At 56.2% G+C, this 18,238-nt stretch overlaps 2 protein-coding genes across 4 annotated transcripts; both read right to left on the bottom strand.

Annotated features, from left to right (window-relative positions):
• Positions 1–5,268: 5,268 nt before the first annotated feature.
• Positions 5,269–11,750, bottom strand: DOK3 (docking protein 3). Of its 2 annotated transcripts, none has more exons than XM_027606004.1 (6): positions 11,543–11,750; positions 10,044–10,239; positions 8,787–9,092; positions 6,561–6,660; positions 6,277–6,449; positions 5,269–6,173 (listed from the first exon to the last, which is right to left on the bottom strand). In XM_027606004.1, the coding sequence occupies exons 2-6, from the start codon at positions 10,107–10,109 to the stop codon at positions 5,475–5,477; spliced, it is 1,344 nt and encodes a 447-aa protein (XP_027461805.1). In that variant the 5' UTR covers positions 10,110–10,239; positions 11,543–11,750; the 3' UTR covers positions 5,269–5,474. The 2 variants fall into 2 exon arrangements, with proteins under 2 accessions (XP_027461805.1, XP_027461806.1); XM_027606005.1 differs by having other exon boundaries at positions 10,044–10,146.
• Positions 11,751–12,100: 350 nt separating this feature from the next.
• DDX41 (DEAD-box helicase 41) lies at positions 12,101–17,453 on the bottom strand. Of its 2 annotated transcripts, XM_027605071.1 has the most exons (17): positions 17,349–17,453; positions 17,156–17,266; positions 16,745–16,904; positions 16,597–16,671; positions 16,408–16,468; positions 16,145–16,281; positions 15,690–15,762; positions 15,410–15,563; positions 15,198–15,334; positions 14,220–14,382; positions 13,907–14,038; positions 13,553–13,624; positions 13,320–13,416; positions 13,033–13,182; positions 12,868–12,939; positions 12,642–12,752; positions 12,101–12,450 (listed from the first exon to the last, which is right to left on the bottom strand). In XM_027605071.1, the coding sequence occupies exons 1-17, from the start codon at positions 17,373–17,375 to the stop codon at positions 12,314–12,316; spliced, it is 1,869 nt and encodes a 622-aa protein (XP_027460872.1). In that variant the 5' UTR covers positions 17,376–17,453; the 3' UTR covers positions 12,101–12,313. The 2 variants fall into 2 exon arrangements, with proteins under 2 accessions (XP_027460872.1, XP_027460873.1); XM_027605072.1 differs by lacking the exons at positions 16,745–16,904; positions 17,349–17,453.
• Between the last annotated feature and the right edge of the window lie 785 nt (positions 17,454–18,238).

Below are 18,238 nucleotides of genomic sequence, written 5' to 3'. Positions count from 1 at the left end.
CGGCTGAGGGAATAGGCATCTACCCCTCAGCTCTTTCTAGGGCATGGCTGAGGCTGTTCTCCACCCCCACCCCCCCACCCCCGCCCTCATCACATTTCCCTCTTGTGCATCATTTCCCTGACTACACAGACTGCTGTAAGAGTTACCTTTAAAGAAATCTTCTCTTGATCCCACCTCCCCTTCAACTATTGCTCTTCTATTCTTTTTAAAATAGATTTTGCTTATTTGAGAGAGAGAGAGAGCATGAGCAGGGGGGAGGGGGAGAGGAAGAAGCAGACTCCCCGGACGCAGGACTTGATCCCAGGACTCCGGGATCATGACCCGAGCCAAAAGGCAGATGCTCAACCGACTGAGCCACCAGGCGTCCCCTATTCTATTCCTTTTGAGAGTAAAATTTCTCAAATGAGTTGTCTGTAACCCGGTTTGCACTTGCTTTCCTCCTGCTCTTTCTTGAACTCACTCCAGTCAGGCCGTTGTTTCCACGAGTCCTCTGAATTATTTCCCTCTTCTCAGGGTCTCCAATGACCTCCAAGTTATCAAGTCAATGGTGATTGGTCAGCTTTCCTTTTGCCCTGCCTGGGAGTAGCACTGGTCCAGGCACCTTCTCCCTTGCCCCTGGCTTCCTACCTCCTCCTGCCACTGGCTAATCCTTCTCTACCTCCTTTGGCGGCTCCGCACCTGCCTCCCAACATGGCCATGAAATGTTCCCGACTACATTCATTCGCCGGGACCCCATCTTGTCCTGTGACTATCAATAACACCTATATGCCAAGGACTCCCAGGTTATATGTCCAGTCCTGACCTTCCCCCCACCCCAAATTCCAGCCTCTAATATCCAATGTCCTATTCAGGCTCTGTTTGGAGGTCTACTAGATATCTCAGCTCATCACATCCCAGTTTAAACTTGTGATTTTCCACCTCCCTAACTTCTTCCTCACCTTAGTAAATGGCATCACCATTCATCCACCTGGCCCAGTAAAAACTATGACGTTATCCTTCCTTTCTCTGTTATACCTTAAATTCTGCAAATTCCACCTTCAGAATAAGAATATGTTCCATATCTGGTCACCAGCCAGCCATTCCTCTTGTGTCTGGATGCCTTAACAGTCTCCTAACAGATCTCCCTGCTTCCACCCTTACCTAATCTAAAGTCTCCATGCAGAAGCTGTGATATTTTTTAAGCAGAAATCACACCACATCACCCTCAGCTTCTGGCATTCCAGTGGGCTCATGTTACACTTGAAATAAAACTAAGGTCCTTAAGATGTACGTGACATTAATAAGCTGAGTCTACCTCCCACTGCTCCCTTCCTTGCTCACTCTACCCCAGCCACTCCAGCCTTCTCACTGTTCCTGCAACACATCAAGCATATTCCTGCCTCAGGGACTTTGCACTTGTAGCTCCTTCTGCTTGGAACAGGTTCCCCTGCTACCTAAACAACAGGCTCTCTCACTTTGTTCAGATCTCTGCTCCGCTGTTGCCTCCTCCAAGGGGCCTTCCCTGATCACCGTATCTAAAACAATAGCTCCTTGACATGTCACTTGCATTGGGCACTTAGTCCCTTACCCTGCTTTACTTTTCCCCATAGCACTTACCACCATCTGACATTATATTGGGTGCTTGTTTCTTCATTGCTCTTTGTCCTCATTAGAATGTCAGTCCCATTAGAGCAGGGATTTGTCTGTCTCGTGCACCATTTCCCCAGTGTCTGTACACAGGGGATGTGAATGAAGAGACGAAGGAAGGATTGAGAAGGTGAAACAGCATGTGAGTAAAAGAACAAGTGGCAGCCTGGGGGTCCTGGCAGTCCTCTAGCAGAGGACACCAGGGTCCCATTCCTTGGCTTGTGCAAGGCTCAGGCCTGGATGAAGCCACCAATGTTCCCTGCAAAGGCAGCACAAGGGGAGGAACAGGCCCCAGGTTAGGACGCAGTGCCCCCTAGTGTTCAGGACAGTGCAGCTCCAGGGCGAGGCCTGAGAATCCTGGAGATTTGTAAAGACTTTCTCTTTTATAGACTGGTTGGAATCTCACAAAAACTGACATAAAGCAAAGAGTCTTAGGTTTGTACTAAAAAAAAGTATGCCAGAACAGAGACCCAGAGTTCTAGGTTCCAGTTCTGGCCATGACCCTAATTCTCTAGGTAACCTTCAGTGTCCTGGGATTTGCTGAGCTGTCAAGGGCTGGTTTGCCACTGTGGGGTGGAGGGGTCCTTGCTGCAGCTAACCGGACTGGGTAGCCTCTTGGCCTCAGCTTGCTTTATGGCCGGCAGCCTGATCGATCATGGGAAGATTTTCCCTGTCATAGGGAAGACATCACTCCCCTCCCATAAGTGGGGCTGAAACCTACCTCCCCCTGCCTCTAACATCCTTCCAGGCTTTTCTCTCTGTGGCCAGCACTGCACAGAAACCCCCTGCCCACAACCTCCTTTCACACATTGCATTTGGAGATGTCTTTCAGACATCCAGGAGTCTGGTGTACAGTTGGATTCTTAAATCTGGGGTTCAGGGGGACAGCTCTGTGCTGAGATGTACCTTTGGGAGTCATGAACATTTAGATGGTCTATGAGATCTGGAAACAGAATTGGCTCACTTATGGCAGTGGTTTTCCACCTTGGACTCACACAGAAATCATCCAGGAAATTGAAAAACTGGACACTGGTACCCAGGTCGCACCTAGACTGAGGAAATCTCAGCCCCTGGGTGCAGGGCAAGGCGTAGGCATTTTTAAAAGGGCTCCAGGTGATTCCGTGTGCAGCCAGGGTTGAGCTACACTGTGTCTGAGGCCGGAGCCCCAGGCAGAACTCTGGCAGATGAGGTGCCAGCCGAGGGTGGGAAGGAGAGATCTGTGAGGAGGGAGGAGAACCAAGTGAAAATGGTGTTTTAAGGAGAGATGTTAGATCCTGCTGAGAAGTTGGGGAGACCAGGTTGCTTTTGTTTTGGGGAACAAGAGGTTGGTGACCCTAATAAGAGTGATGTAATGGATCAGTGGGGCCCACGGGGAGACTTGAGTTGGCGAAAGGGAGAATAGGAGAAAGTGGAAATGAAAGTAATCAACAACGCTTTTGAGGAGTTTCACTGTGAAGGGGAAAAGGGAACGGGGAGGTGGCTGAACCCGAATGCGAGGTCAAAGTTTTCTTTAAAGATGTGAAATTATGGAGCGTGTTTGCATGTGGCTGGAAAAGATGATGGTGATGGTGGAATTCATGGGCTGAGGAGAGAGGACGGCTCAGTTTGCGAAGCTGGGAGGAGAGGGGGGCTGGGGTCAGAGCGCACAGGTTGGGGAACAGACATTTCTGTCATCGTAGGACAGGACGGAGATGGTGCGGCTGCTGGTGCACTTGCCAGTGAAGTGCTGGGTGGTCGAGGGGCTTCGCTGCTGTCAGCTGCCATCTGTCCAGGATATCTTTGAGATGAGAAGGAGTGGGGTTGGAGAGGAGAAGGTGAGAAGGTCTTGGGATGGAGGAGCTCTCCGGAGAGCCTGTCTATCTGAGCTTCGAGATCACGTCATGAGAGAATGTGGTCAGCCTGGTTGTGTGAATTTCTCTGGCCATGGGCAGTTGCCCCCCCGTCCCCCACCAACCTCCCAGCACTTCACTGGCAAGTGCACCAGCAGCCGCACCATCTCCGTCCTGCCCTACGATGACAGAAGTGTCTGCTCCCCAACCCGTGCGCTCTGTGTCCAGCCCCCCTCCCCTCCCAGCTTGGCAAACTGAGCCATCCTCTCTCCTCAGCCCAGGCATGGAGGGTAATTGGGTTCACCTGAGGCTGGGCACTTTGCCAGACAAATAAGATGGAAGAAGAGAGGAGCACAAGGGGTTTGCTCCATTGGCGGAGCAAAGAATCGAAGTTGGACAAGGATGGCGTTGCGGAGAGCAACTGCACAGATGGCGAGGAAAGGGTCCTGTAGGCCAGTGTGGTTGGAGAGGGGCTTTATGGGCCATGCCATTGGAAGTGGGCTGGAAGGAGAAAAGGAGGTGGCCAGAGGTGGATGCTTGGAAATAAGATTGTGTAGAGGGAGCATCACTGTCATGAAGAGGTGCAGGATGTGCCAATGGCATGGGCAGTGGAGGCAGAGTTGAGGTCAAGGGGCTGGGGGCAAGATTCTTGGGGGCATGATGCTTTTGTGCAGGGAGGCCTCAGGCATGGTGACAGGAGTAGCATGAGGGCACCAAAGTCTTCAAGACACTTGTTTATCTCCCTCCGGAACATGAGATCCTTGAGAACGGAACCTCACTGAATTATGGGGTACCTGGGTGGCTCAGTTAAGCCTCCGACTCTTGATTACGGCTCAGGTCATGATCTGAGGGTTGTGAGATCAAGCCCTATGTTGGGGCTCCGTGCTGAGCATGGAGCCTGCTTAGGGTTCTCTCTTTCCCTCACCCCCACCCCCAGTCTCTCTCCAAAAAAAAAAAAAAAAAAAAAACGGAAAACAAAAACAAAAGGACCTCACTGTCTTGAACATGGCGGTGTCCCCAGTGCCTGGCACAGAGTAGGCAGGCAGTAAAACTCTAAGGCATGAATGCATGCCTGGTAGGTAATTTGACCTTTGTCCTTGACGGTTGAGGAGACTGAGGCCCAAGGTTCCCCAGAAGTGTCTGCACATTTTGGAGTCTTATTGGGGAGCAGGTGTTTTGGTTGTGCAAATCTTTGAAGTCCCTTCCACCTGCCCTTCCCCCACTCCCCACCTATTACCTCCTCCCCAGATCAGGCTACTTGGTCTCCAGTTGGGCTCCCTCAAATTTGTTTTCCACATGGCTCCTTCTATAATCTGACTGTGTCTCTCTGCTGAGGATGAGACCAGGCTCACTGCAGGATGGTCAGGCCTCTCACACTTGGCCACCAACTCCCTGTCAGCTCCATGCTTTTCCCTTTATCTCTGGGCCAGTGCCAGACACACCCTCAGCCTGGAAAGACCGGGGGCTTGCTGTCCACCTGGTAAGGCTCCGCCTGTCCTTCACACTTAACTCAGAGGGCACCTCACGCATGGGCAAGCCCGATTTCTCCTCCTGCCTTACTGTCCCCGTTATTTTTGTTGCACAGGACTGACTACATGGGCCCTAATTATCTGCATCCCACCCATCTGCTCAAGTGGACTGGAGCCCATGAGTCGTAGAGGTCAAGTGCAGGCTAGGTGTGTCCCCGGCACCCAGCACAGGGCACTGGTGTTTGCTTCTGGGCACGTGAGTGAGGGTCTGTGTGTCTGTGTGGCCCGGTGAGCACCACTGCCAGCTGTACACTATGCGCTACAAGGTGGGACCAGGAGCAGAGCTGGGAGGTTTTATTATCAGCAAACCTGTACACTGTACACGGCGGTGGGGGGGAGTGGCGGGGCACAGGAGGGGTCCTCCCCAGCCTGCCTTACCCCTGCAGGCCAGAGTGGATGCAGGGCTGTGTCACAGATGTCCATTGTTGGCCCTGGCCCAGGAACAGCAGAGCACCTGTCTTTCCTCCTGCCACAGAGCCTCGCGGGGCTTTCAGGGCCGGTCACAGGGGGCTGGGCCCTTCTTCCGCTCACGGCTCAGCAGCGTCACCAGCTTGGCCTTGAAGCCCGTGTGAGCACTGGGGCGGCCAGAGCTCCCAGCTTCATCACTGTCGCCCAGCTCCAGTTCCAGCAGCCGCCGGTACTGGGCCTCAAGGCTGTTGTCATGGGCAGGGCCCAGCCAGCCCAGGTCCTCGCTGTTGTGGTAGATGGGGCTGGCCAGGGGGCTGCGGCGGCTGGGACCCTCCTGCTCAGGGTCCCTATCCCTGGGCAGCACAGGGCCTGCCTCCAGCAGGCATAGGTTCTCATAGAGGTGCTCGGCATTGCCTGGGGGCCCACTGGCCCGCTTGCACACGGATGCGTAGAGCTCAGACACCGGCTCATCGTGGGGCACCGGGCTCAGCAGTGGGGGCAGACTCTGGGGGCCGGGCTCAGCCAGGCGTGCCCTCCAGGAGCTGGGGGGCTCCAGCCCTGGGGGCACCTCCCGCAGCTCTCCTGGCGGGTCTAGTGAGGGCAGGGAGGTCGCCCGAGGCAGGGGACAGGGCCGGGGCCCAGCCAGCTCTGGCAGCCGTTCCCGCTGGCGGGCAATGGCAGCGGCCACGGCCCTGCACAGGTCGAGGGCTCGGGGGCTGCTGAAGGCAAAGAGACCCTCGCCTGAGTCACAGCGGCGTCCAGCTTCGAAGGAGAACACGTCCTGGACATGGGGTTGGGGGGTGGTATGGGTGGGTTCGTGGCGGAGGGACCTGGGCACCAGTCCACCTGCCACCCTTCCCAGCAGGGCACTCCCTGCACCTCACCTTGTCAGAGCCGAACTTGCGCAGGAAGCAGTAGGGCCAGCTGTAGAGGGCCTGGGGGCTGGAGGGTTCCCGCAGCTGGATGGTATCTTGGTTTAGCACCAGGAGGTAGGGCCCCTTCAGCTGGCAGCGGGTGGCAGCCTCGGTCCTCTGCACCACCACTGGAAACTCGCTTACTGCAGGCAGGAGGGTGGCAAGGGCATCAGGGATAGCTCGCCTGGGTTCCCCAAAGGTCCCGGCCCTGGGTGGAGGACGGCTGAGGCTGCCCTTGCCCCTCCCTGACTCACCTTCTTGCCAGGAGGAGTAGATGGAATTCTCCTCCATGGGGACCAGGCCCCTCTTGGAAGCTTCCACCTCCCCTGGTCCTGAGGAATACTCCGCTATGCCCTGGAGAATGAAAAACAGAAGTTAGAGCCCTCCCCCCACTCCTCTTTCTACATCTTCTCCCTGGGGCCAGTAACCCAGGACTCCAGGCCAGGCAGGAACATCCAGGGACTGGGATGCCACTTCCAGTTCTGTCCCCGACACACTGCACGACCGTGAGGACCTATTTCCGCACCTGCAGCCCCCAGGTGCCCCCTTGAGGGTGCTGAGAGTTGTAAAGTAGCGGCACACAAGAGGAGGTCCCCATTGCACTTGTACTTGGCCAGGGATTGGGCCTGCCTGTGTGTGTCCCTAACAGCTTGGAGTGATAAAGGGGCAGGAGCTTCAGGGGTGGGACACGCGAGTGAATTGGCTTCTCCATCCTTCTCTAGGCCTCTTTCACCATTTGCCCTCACATCCTCTGAGCTCTTTCAGCACTTCCAGCACAACTACCTTGGCCCACGGTGGCATGGCCAGGGTCACATGCGACAGCTTCCTCACTGGTCTCCTTGTTCCTGTTCATTTCCTTTTTTTTTTTTTTTTAACTTAAAATATCGTGGTAGGGATGCCTGTGTGGCTCAGTCAGTTAAACGTCTGCCATCAGCTCAGGTCATGATCCCAGGGTCCTGGGATCGAGCCCTGCCTTGGGCTCCCTGCTCAATGGGGAGCCTGCTTCTCCCTCTCCCTCTGCCCCTCTCTGCTCATGCTCTCTCCCTCTCTCTTTGTCAAATAAATAAATAAAATCTTTAAAAAAATAAAATATTGTGGTAAAATACACAACATAAAATTTACCATTTCACCATTTTAAAGTGTATAATTCAGTGGTTTTAGTATAGTCATAACGTTGTGTAATGGTCACCTTTATCTAGTTCCAGAATTTTTCATCATTCTACCTGGAAACCCATTAGCAGTCACTACCCACTCCCCGCCCCCTCAGCCCCCAGCAACCACTAAGCTGCTTTCTGTCCCATAGATTTGCCTATTCTGGGTGTTTCACATAAATAGACTGATACTAATGTGTGGTCTTTTGTGTCTGGCTCCTTTTACTTAGCATGATGTTTTCCAGGTTCATTTATGGTGTTAGCATGCATCATTACCTCATTTTTTAAAAAGATTTTATTTATTTATTTGAGAGAGAGAATGAGAAATAGCACGAGAGGGAAGAAGGTCAGAGGGAGAAGCAGACTCCCTGCTGAGCAGGGAGCCTGATGCAGGACTCGATCCTGGAAGTCCAGGATCACGACCTGAGCCGAAGGCAGTCGCTAAACCATCTGAGCCACCCAGGCGCCCACCTCATTTTTTTTTTCATGGTCAGATAATATTCTGTTGTATGCATAGACTCCATTGGGTGTAACCATCAGTTAACAGACGTTGGGGTTGTCTGCACCTTTGAGCTATCGCGAATATTGCTGCCCTGAGCATTCTCATACAAGTTCTGTTTGAACACCTATTTCAATTCTCTTGGGTATACACCTACTAGTGCAATTGCTGGGTCATATGGCAACTCTATGTTTAAGTTTTTGAGGAACTGCTAGGCTCATTTCCTTTTGGTCCTTCATAGACCCTGTGAAGCTTTAAAGCTCTCAGTCCCTGGCTCCCCAGAGAATCCCCCTCTCAAAGGCATCTCCTCTCACTCAGAATAAAGCCCCGAACTCTGCATGTGGCCCAGAGTAGTTTCAGCTGGCTCCCACCAAACTCTCCACCTTTGCCTCCTCCTGGGCTCCTTCCCACTCCTTACTCTCCAGCCACGATGGCCTTTCTGCCCCTTTAACACATCAAACTTTCCCCTGCCACGGGGCCTTTGCCCATGCTGCCCCCTCTGTTCAGGACACTCCTCAGACCTCAGTGTCTGGGTCACTCTTGCTTCAGATCTTTGCCTGGTGGGCTATTTGTCCTTGAGGACTTGGCTCACTGTCCCTTCCTGAGAGACCTTCCCATCTAATACCCCGCCATTCATGCCTGGTCCCACCAGCCTTTCATTTTCCCCACAGCATGAATGGCCATCTGAGATTCGTTCTGTGGACTTCAGGGCTATTCCCCCGAAGGTTGCAGGTGCTTGGCAGGTACTTGCTGAGTGACAGGATGGGAGTGAGCATGGAGATGAACAAGGTCAGGGGCCAGGTGGCCCACCTCTGGCCCCTTATGCTCACCTGGAAGGCCAGCTGGCAGATGGGGCCCATCCATTCCTGGCGATGCTGTGCGGCCAGCAGGTGGCTTCGCTCTGTGGTGGTGAGCAGGAAGGCACCAGTGTCCTTGGGGCAGCTCTCGCCGTCAGCCGGCAGCACAGACACACAGTCAGCCAGGCGGATGATCCGCCGTTCCCCGCGCCGGCTGGGTCCTGCAGACCTGTCACCTGCTGGCCCCAGGCCACCATCCCGGACCTCCCAGCTCTCCAGCCGTGCCACACCTGATGGGCTTCCTGCATACAGCAGACCCCATACCTTCCGCCAGGACTTCTGTGGGAGATGAGGATGGAGGAAAAGACCCTTGGGTGGTGGTTCTCCCTGTAGCTCAGCACACGCTGCTCAGCAAGTGCTCCTGGCCACCCTGGCTGGCCTCTGCTTCCCCCAGATCCTCAGAGCCCCAGAGAAAGGGGCCCTGCCAGAGCCAGCCCAGCAGGGGGAAGAGTCTGTGCTGGCGGCCGGTCAACTGTGGGTTCAAATCCATCCCACCAATTGCCTAACTGTGACCCCCATGAGCACTAGTGTCCTCACATCTCAAAAGCCATGAGAATGCAAGGTTGGGGCTTCTACTGGATCATGTCTCTGACGTGGTTGAAGCAGACCCCTGATGCTACCATTGTGTTGGTGCCCCCTATGCCCTCTCCCCAAAGAAAAGGTCACTTGGGCCATGGGACAAGGGCTAAGGCAGGAGGGAGGCCTCGATCTCATGATGGCAAGGAAGGAAACATGCAAATAGCGTAAAGCAAAGGAAACAGATTGTTTATCTGCCTGGGCAGCAGCTGCAGCTGAGCTGTGAGGGTGAAGGGCCTGCTGCCTGGGGAGAGAGGCAAACCCCCCAACTGTGTCCTGTAACAGGGCTGGGAGGAGCTGAGCCCTCGTCTGCAGGCTGGCGCTCCTCCGTCTCAGCCCCTGCCTTCTCCACAGGAGCCTTGGTGCCTCTACGACACAGGGCGGAAGGCTGTTGGGTTAGCCAGCCTCTCAGCTCTGCCCTGCCCCAAGGTTTGGATTCTTAGATCCTCCCCGCGCTTGGCTTCCCCATCCGCAAACAGGACAGGCTCTCCAAAAGGCCCACTCAAGCTGAGAATGGGGCTCTGCTCTACTCCCCAACACCTTGGTTGGGTTCCCCACCCTGACTCCTTCCCCATTCTCCCAGGTCCCGGTGGGCTGAGGCTGGGGCCGCCGCCTACCGTCCTGGGCAAGCTGCCTGGCAGCCAGGGTCCCCACCTTGCCGAACTTGATGTGTTGCTGATAGAGGATGCCGTCCTTGATGGGAGTCTCCCGAGGCTCCATGGCCGCTGCCAGGCCCCGGGACTGCCACTCCGAGGGCCTGATGAGACTGATGACAGGCTGGAGGGGAACTCCACACACTTCCCCTTCTGGCCACTTCCCCCTCCCTCTGTCCAGAGAGGCAGCTGCGGGGCTGGGGGGAGGGGCGCCTGTCTTCAGTAAAGGAGTTAGGATAGGGGGTGGGGACATCACATATTTCTTCCTCAGGGTCCAGCTGGCCCAAGGTGCCCATGTGTGCCTGGCAGGGGCCTCAGACCCCCGGAGGGCGGCTGACCTCTGCCTGCACCTGGGTCAGCTGGCTGTGAGTCATAAGCTCCGACCTCTCCTCTGAGCAGGGCAGTCGCACACCCCGGCACCTGAAGTTCCCGCGGCCCTGCCCTGCCCCAGGACCTCTTCTAGCCAGATGGGCCCGCTCCTCGCTTTCCTCACTCTTGAGCCCTGGTTGGCACCCTCTCAGTGCCACTCTGCTGGTCTTTATCTTGGAAATATTTCTAATATTCACCTGCTCCCCTCTGTCTTCACAGTCCCTGTCCATTACCAGCCTCTTATCTCCTCTTTGAACCACTGCCCGACAGGGCCCACTGTGGTCCTTTACACCAACCCCAAACCAACTCCTCTGACTGCCCCCTGCCCGGGGCTGTAGCCTGGGCTCCTCAGCCCTACACTCAAGGTGCCCCGTCCTGGCCTCCACCTCCCCTCGGCCCAGTGCCTCCCAGGAACCCCTTACTGCTGTGCCACTTGACAGCTGGGCTGTATCTTCCCCCGAGGAGGCCCCCCCTTGACCACCCCACACCGAGCACAAGGGCCCCACCAGTGAGCCCGTCCTCACGGCATGGCCCAGTCATGTGAGTGTGGGTGGCATGCCCCCAGTGGGTCCCTGGAGAGATCACATGCTTTTTTTAAATTTTGCTTCTTGCTAGGCACCCTTTTTTTTTTTTTTTGGCTTCACCTTGCTAGAGGCTGCTATTGGGGCTCTGTGTGTTTGAATTCTGGGGACAGCCTCCTGTCACTCATTCAATGCCACCTTTAGGCAGGCATGTGTAACCAGGCTGAGCAATACTCTAGGGTCGCATATGGGGTGTGGGCAGGAAGTCTTTTCCAAGGGCCTCTCCACCCGGCTTTGTATCCCTTGCAGCCTGGGCAGCCCGAAGCTCCTACAGCCGGACAGTCTGTTCTTTGCATTCTCATTGCCATTTCAATGATGAGGAAATCAAGGCTCAGAAATATTAAGTAACTTGCCCAAGGCCAAACACCAAGTGACAAACATGACTTGAGCAACTGCTGTCCTGCTGGGATAAGCATGTGGTCTTGCACATGAAGTGCCGGGCCCCGAGGAATTGCTGCCCATACTCCTCCTCTGCCCGTTCCTTGCCAGACGTGGAGATCCTGCGCCATGTGCCACCCCGTTATTCCCATCTCCCGTCTCTCCCACTTACCTATGAACCTCCCAGCAGGCGTCTGCCTGAATTGCCTGGATCCTGAGCCCAACAGACAGCCAGGCACAGAGTGAGGTCAGTGAGTGCTAGTGGCCTGAGTGGTGGTCCTGTGGCGTTTGCTGCCCCCTCAGCGAGATGGACAGAGGGTTTTCCACTTGAAGTCTGTGTGGGCAGGCAAGTAGGCAGGGGGCCTGAGGCAGGAAGTCACCTCCCAAGGGGCCCCGGGAGCTTCATACAACTGACAGGAAGAGGGAGGCTGGGGCAAGGTTGGAGATTATAAGAGCCAACCAGAGACCAGAAAACCCAGCCATTTCCCCAGGGCCCACCAATGCGGTCTCTCCCTGAGCCACAAATCCAGCTAGCCCAGAGGAGGTACCCAGAGCTCCCAGCAGGGGGCCCCAGCTACGTGGCTCTCTCCACAACCAAACCCAGCCGGCCGTGTTGGCAGTAGCGGTGGGAGATGCCAGTTTCCCTGCCTGAGAGGGGCTACGGAGGTCAGAGGGTGAGGCCTGTCCAGGAAGCAGGGGTCAGGGAAGGTGAAACACAGAGGCAGGGCTAGGCTGAGACCAGAGAGGCTTGTGCTTTAATGACAGCTGGGGCAAAAGGGAACAAAAATAGTAATTCTGGGGGACACAGGGAGCAGGCAGCCAGGCCCAGCCTGGCCCAGCCCAGGCCAGCTGGGCCGAAGATGCTGGCTTTTTGTCCAGGGGGCTGGTGTGTGTAGGAGGTGGCTGGAGACAGATCTCTTGGAGACAAGGGATGACAGGTGGCTCAGAAGTCCATGGAACTGTGGGCCAGGTAGTCCTTGCGGCCGATGTTGCTGACCTGCTTGGTCTGCATAGCCTCGAGTTTGGGGCAGTCAGTGATTCGATGGCCCAGGCCCCCACAGAAGGCACAGCCACGCTCTCCTGGGGGCATGAGGGTGAGAGTCAGCAAGACTGCAGGACCAGGCTCCACACCCCAGACCCTGGCTTCCCATTAGAGCCCTCCCTCAAGTCCTCTGATGTGCGGCACATACTTAGTTTTGTGGTGCTCTCGTCATGTTCCCCTGCTCCCCCCACCCCCCCACTGCCCCGGGGTCTCCTGGCCAGCAAGTCACCTCCAATGTCCAGCATGGACTCATCCCCACAGTGCAGCACTTGCAGCACAGGGGGCACCTTCTGCTTAGCCTCCAGCAGCAGGGCTTTCAGGTCCATCAGCACTGACTCGTCTGTGGAAGTAGGAGGGAACCATGAGGCCCAACCCTAGGCCCTGCAGCCAGGACCTAGGTAGCCACAGGCAGAGGACCCAGGGGAGAGCTGGGGTGGCCCTGGTGGCAGCCTTACCACAGGCCTTGTTGATGAAAGTGGTGGCAATGCCTGTGTTCCCTGAGCGCCCGGTACGGCCGATACGGTGCACTGCAGAGAGGGAACAGAACCTCTGGCCTACTGCCCAGGGGCTGGGGCCCAGCCCGCACCCCTGACACCTTGCCCCCCACCCAAGCTCCCCACCGTAGTTCTCGATCTCCTCAGGCATGTCATAATTTATGACATGCTGGATGGCAGGGAAGTCCAGGCCCTTGGAGGCTACGTCTGTGGCCACCAGGACATCCTTCTTGCCCTCCCGGAATGCCTCAATGGCCTTGGTCCGTTCCTCCTGGTCTGGGGAGGGTTAGGCAGGAGCTGTTAGAGTGACAGGAATCTGGGGAGTAGTGGCAGGCCTACTAGGCAGGGAGAGGGATTAGGTGAGGGCAGCAATGGCAGCAGAATCCATGCCCACGTGTGCACTACCCCCTGACCTTTGCCCCCATGGATGGCCACCGCCTCGACCCCCTTGAGCAGCAGGTACTCGTGGATGGCATCCACATCTGCCTTCTTCTCCGCAAAGATGAGCACCTGTCCAGGAAAGCCAACTTCAGTCATGGGGGCTGACCCCAACCAGGCGTGCCCGACCTTCTCCAGCATGCTGCCCCCACTCACCCCCTCCCCTTCATTCCAGGGGTCCTCAGCCAGCCTGGTGGGCTGCACTTACGGGTGGGGGTGTTTTCTGTAGGCACTCAAGCAGGTATACCATCTTGGCCTCCTCCTTGACATATTCCACCTCCTGCCATCACAGGAGCCAGGTCAGGTGGGCCTGCAAATGGGCTCACCAGCCCTGGCCCTGCCACAGAGCCTGGGCCCCCAATCTTGGCTGGGAGGAAACCAGAAGCCTCTTGCTATAAAGCACTGGCTGCCCTAAGAATGTTTCCTGCTAAGGGCTGGGGATGTGACTGAAACCCCAGTGCCCACAAGGTGGCCCCTCAACCCTACTCCGAGAGCTTCAGCGCGGCCTGGCCAGATCCAACCCTCACAAGTGAGGCCCCGCTCAGCAGGAGCGCCTGCGCACCTGGATGACATCCAGGCTGGCGGCCCCAGCGCGCCCCACGTTGATCGTGACTGGCTTTACCAGGGCACTCTTGGCAAAGTTCTGAATCTTCTTAGGCATGGTGGCACTGAAGAGTAGGGTCTGCCGCTGGCCCTGAGGAAAAGTAAGGCTACGACTGAGGGCATGTGAGGCCTGGGAAGGCCAAGTAGCTGGGATGTAGCCCCCTGAAGCAGGGGCAGTGGGTGGGCAGTGCCAGGCCTCAGGGCCTGCCACAGTTGAATGGGGTGTGCTGGGGAGGGTGGCAGGAATGCCCTAGCCAGGCAGGGACGGGCACCTTGAAGTAGGAGAAGATGGTGCGGATGTCGCCCTCGAAACCCATGTCAATCATGCGGTCAGCCTCGTCCAGAGCCAGGTAGCGGCAGATGTCTAGGCTGACCATCTTCTTCTGCAGCAAATCCATGAGACGCCCAGGGGTGGCCACCATCATGTGCACACCACTGGGGAGCAAGAAGACCCTGAGCTCAGGGCTACCCGCCCATCCCTGCACCTAAGGGCTGGCATTCTGCTCATTCTGTCCTCTTTCCTGTCCCTCCTCACCTGTCCCTTCATCACGTCCACCACCCTGCCCTACTTGTAAAACATGTCTCTTCCAGAAGGGGCTGCAACCTTCTTGACTACTGCTCTGCTCCAGAGCTCCTCCCCAGCCATGAATCAACCCTGCATACCCTTCCCTCTCTAGAAGGAGGGTGGTCCTGAATCTCCACACAGGTCTCAGTATGTGCTCCTGCAGCCCCCTTTGTAGGCGTTGATGGGCTCACTTCCCTGGAATGCTAAATTAATCTTTTCTGTATCCGAATCTTCCCTGAGACCGGGAATGCCTTGGAAAGAAGGGCCTAAGTGTGGCCTGTCCGTGACTCCAGAGCCTGGTCCCGGGCAATTAGCATTGTCTGCTGGCGACTGCACTGTGTGGAAAGGCCATGGATCTGGCCCTGCCCTAGTGTCTCAGCCTCCATGCTGGACCACACTAAATGACCCTGACCTTCCTGGACATCCTGGGTCCCCCACCTCTGTCTCTTCTGCCCAGAATGCCCTGACCCCTGACCTCCCAGATGCCCCCATTCCATCTGTTGTGCTCCCACAGTACCTGACCACATCCCTCTGTCCCACCCCAACTGATCTCCCCATTAGACAAGGAACTCCTCGAGGACAAGGAAGCTTCTGGAAGGGTCTGCAAGGGTAACTAAAGCAAAAGGCCCTTTAGCTTGTCGAGCGGCTCTGGGGAGGCCCACAGGGTGGGGGTGCTTATGCTCACTGTCGGATGGTTTCCATCTGCTCTTTAACAGACATGCCCCCGATGCAGAGAGCGCAGCGCAGGAGTGGGGAGCTGTCCTCCTGCAGTAGGCGGCAGTAATATTCCAGGATGCCATGGGTCTGCCGGGCGAGCTCCCGCTGTAAGAATAGGGCAGAGGTTGGTACCAGAAGGCAGTCCTGTCTCCGCTCTGTCTCCAGCCTAGTCTGTCTTACCGAGGGGCAGATGATGAGTCCATAGGGCCCTTCACGCTTGGAGAAAGGTAATCTCTTTTCTTGTTCCAGGCAGAACATGATGACAGGCAACGTGAACACCAGTGTCTTGCCTGAACCCGTGAAGGCGATACCTATCATGTCACGGCCAGAGAGACTGTGGGGAGAGGAGAGGCCTGAAGATCAGGTTCAGTAGAATGTAGGGAATGTGTCTCCAGATGGACACCTAGTGACTGCTCCTCCCCATCACCGCCCTCTTCAGGGCCCCCAGGTCCACACTCACATGGTGGGGATGCCCTGGATCTGAATGGGTGTTGGGTGGTGGATGCCTTTCTTCTTCAGGCCTCTCAGGATGGCTACGGAACACAACCTTAGTATCACCCTTGTGTCTCACAGATACTTTATCAGGCCTCCCAAAGCTGTAAAATCGGCACTACTCCCGCTCCCTTCAACTTACAAATGAGGCCCAAAGAAAAAAACAGAGAAAAAGAAGACTTGTCTAAGACCTCTAGGATAACTGGAGGGAAGATTTACACCCAGGTCCCTTTAAGGCCAATGTCACTTGCCCACTGAAGCTCCCTAATGGCAGAAGACAGTGAGCAGGTACAGCTGGGGCAACTGAAATTCAAACCTAAGTCCCTCCATCTCCAATGGCTAGACCCATCGCTGCAGATGCTGAACTCAGGGGGAGCTGGGACACAACCGCACAGTTGTTTGACTACCAAAGTTCCCAGGTACCTGCAGGAAATTTCATTTCCTTGAAGCTCTTGATGGGTGGTGGGATACCATCTCCTTCCACCAGGATGTGGTACTTCTTCCGTACACGTTCATGCCGCTCTTCAGACATGCTCAGGACATAACGGGGGGGTGTCCAACTGTGAGTGCATGGTGGGGGTCAAGAGAGGCCCCGGGCACAACTGGCTCTGGGGTGCACCTGCCAGTCTCAGCCACATACCATTCCAAGTAAAAGCGACTGCCTTCCCACAGACTGAAAAACATACCTCGTTTTGATCGGATCATCATATGTGATTCCCTTGGCCATTTCCTTCACTGACATCAAGGCTGAGGAGACAGACGAGGCTCAGGGCTGGCTCTTGCTTCCCAGAGGCCAGGCCCATGAGATATAACATGCCTGGGGTTGGGGGAGGAGGCTGGGTCCACCTCCCTCCTTGCCTTGGCTACAACCATACCTCGACCCTCAGCCACACTCTCCAGGATCTTTTCCTCTTCTTTCAGCTGCTTCTCCTTGGCAGACTCCTTGCGGGCTGAGGAAAGCAGCAGATGTCAGACACCAAAGCACTGTACCACACTGCGCCTCCCTGCTGCTTTCCAGCCCACCTTCAGCCTTCTCTTTGAGGTGCTGGTGCTGATCCAGGAGGCTGACGTTGGACTGAGGGCCCAGCGGGATATCGTCCTCATCTCCCCGGGGCTCGCTGCCGCTGTCCTGCTGCTCCTCCTCCGCAGCTCCTTTGCGCCTTCGTTGCAGTAGCTTCTGGAGCTGAGGTTCCACCAGAGCCCCTCAGAGCCAAGCCCAAAACAGAGCGGAGCATTGGGTCCAGGGGGCCTGCGTCAAAATCTTGGCTTTTGGGAGAGGGATCTGTACCCTGCGACCTCAGATCAGGTTGCCCGTCCCTCATTCGCCAGACGGCCACTGTCCCGAGTACTGGCAGCTCGCTCCACTGGCGGCCACCCCCCCCCCACGCCCCCCGATCCCACGCCCTCATTCCTCTTCCGAACCCGGGCCCTCACCAGCAGTTGCCGGCGCTGTCGCAAAGGCACGTAAGGCACGTAGTCTTCGTCGTCCTCATCCTCCGTTTCGGAGCGGCTTCCTGTGGCAGTCGCCTCGTCGGTGCGAGCCCGCTACAAATACCCAGAAGTCAGGCTCAGGCCCCCCGCTTTCACTGCCGCTCGCCACCCGCGCGGACCCCTGTCTCGCTCCTACCTTCCGCTCGGGTTCCGAGTCCTCCATCCTTTGCTGCACGCATGCGCGCTACGGTAAAACCCCGCCTCAACTTTTGAGTGAAATCCAATCAGATGTGAAGAAGCGGAACGTGGGCGCCTAGCAACGACCTCTGAATGCCGGATCGCGCAGAGGGACAAACTTTCCTCTGAGACCCTATCAGGCAGCGCGGCGTCAAAGTCCCTTGGGCGGCTGCGCATTTGTTGCCAGGGGCGAGGGCAAAGCGTCAGACAGTGTATTATGGGACGCTGGAGGATTTGGAGCATGCGCTAAAGGCTCAAACGAAGTCTGGTGGAAGAAGGTCCCTAAAGCGGAGATCGGGGATCCCGAAGAGACCGGCCGGCCAGCTGCCCAGCCTCGCTCAGTCTGACGTCATCAGGCACGTCCCGGGACGGGGCCAGCTGGGATCCCGCCCGGGCCTCCATCCCGGGCAGGGGCGCGGGGACGGGGTGTGCCTTACGGAAAAATGAATCAGCTTACACTGCAGCTCTGACTGGCGTCCTCATCTATGTGAGACAGCACGTATGTTCAGAGTGGCGAGGGATAAATAAAATGCTGGTGCCAAGTGTTTTTTCGCTGAGGGTCTGTACACGCATATGGAGCGATTATTATTGTAAATGCTGTGATAGAGCTTAAAGTAACTCACTGCCTGGGGAACCAGAGAAGCCTTCAAGGAGACCTGAATCTGAGCTTCCACAGGTGTAGACTCTCAGAACAGGACTCCTAGACTCCAGGAAGTGGAGGAAAGAGAAGTTTTCTGATTGAGGGTCCTGTAGGAGTGAAGGGCTGGCCATGTGCAAGTACAGATTCCTCAAAGAACAAACAAACCACGTGGCCGGCTCCTGTGGAGTGGGGGTGGCCAAAGCTAAAGC

The sequence above is a fragment of the Zalophus californianus genome, chromosome 5 (assembly GCF_009762305.2).
Source record: "Zalophus californianus isolate mZalCal1 chromosome 5, mZalCal1.pri.v2, whole genome shotgun sequence".
Classification (NCBI taxonomy): domain Eukaryota; kingdom Metazoa; phylum Chordata; class Mammalia; order Carnivora; family Otariidae; genus Zalophus; species Zalophus californianus.
Note: the sequence above shows the minus strand (reverse complement) of the source record. Positions and strands in the feature narration are given on the sequence as shown.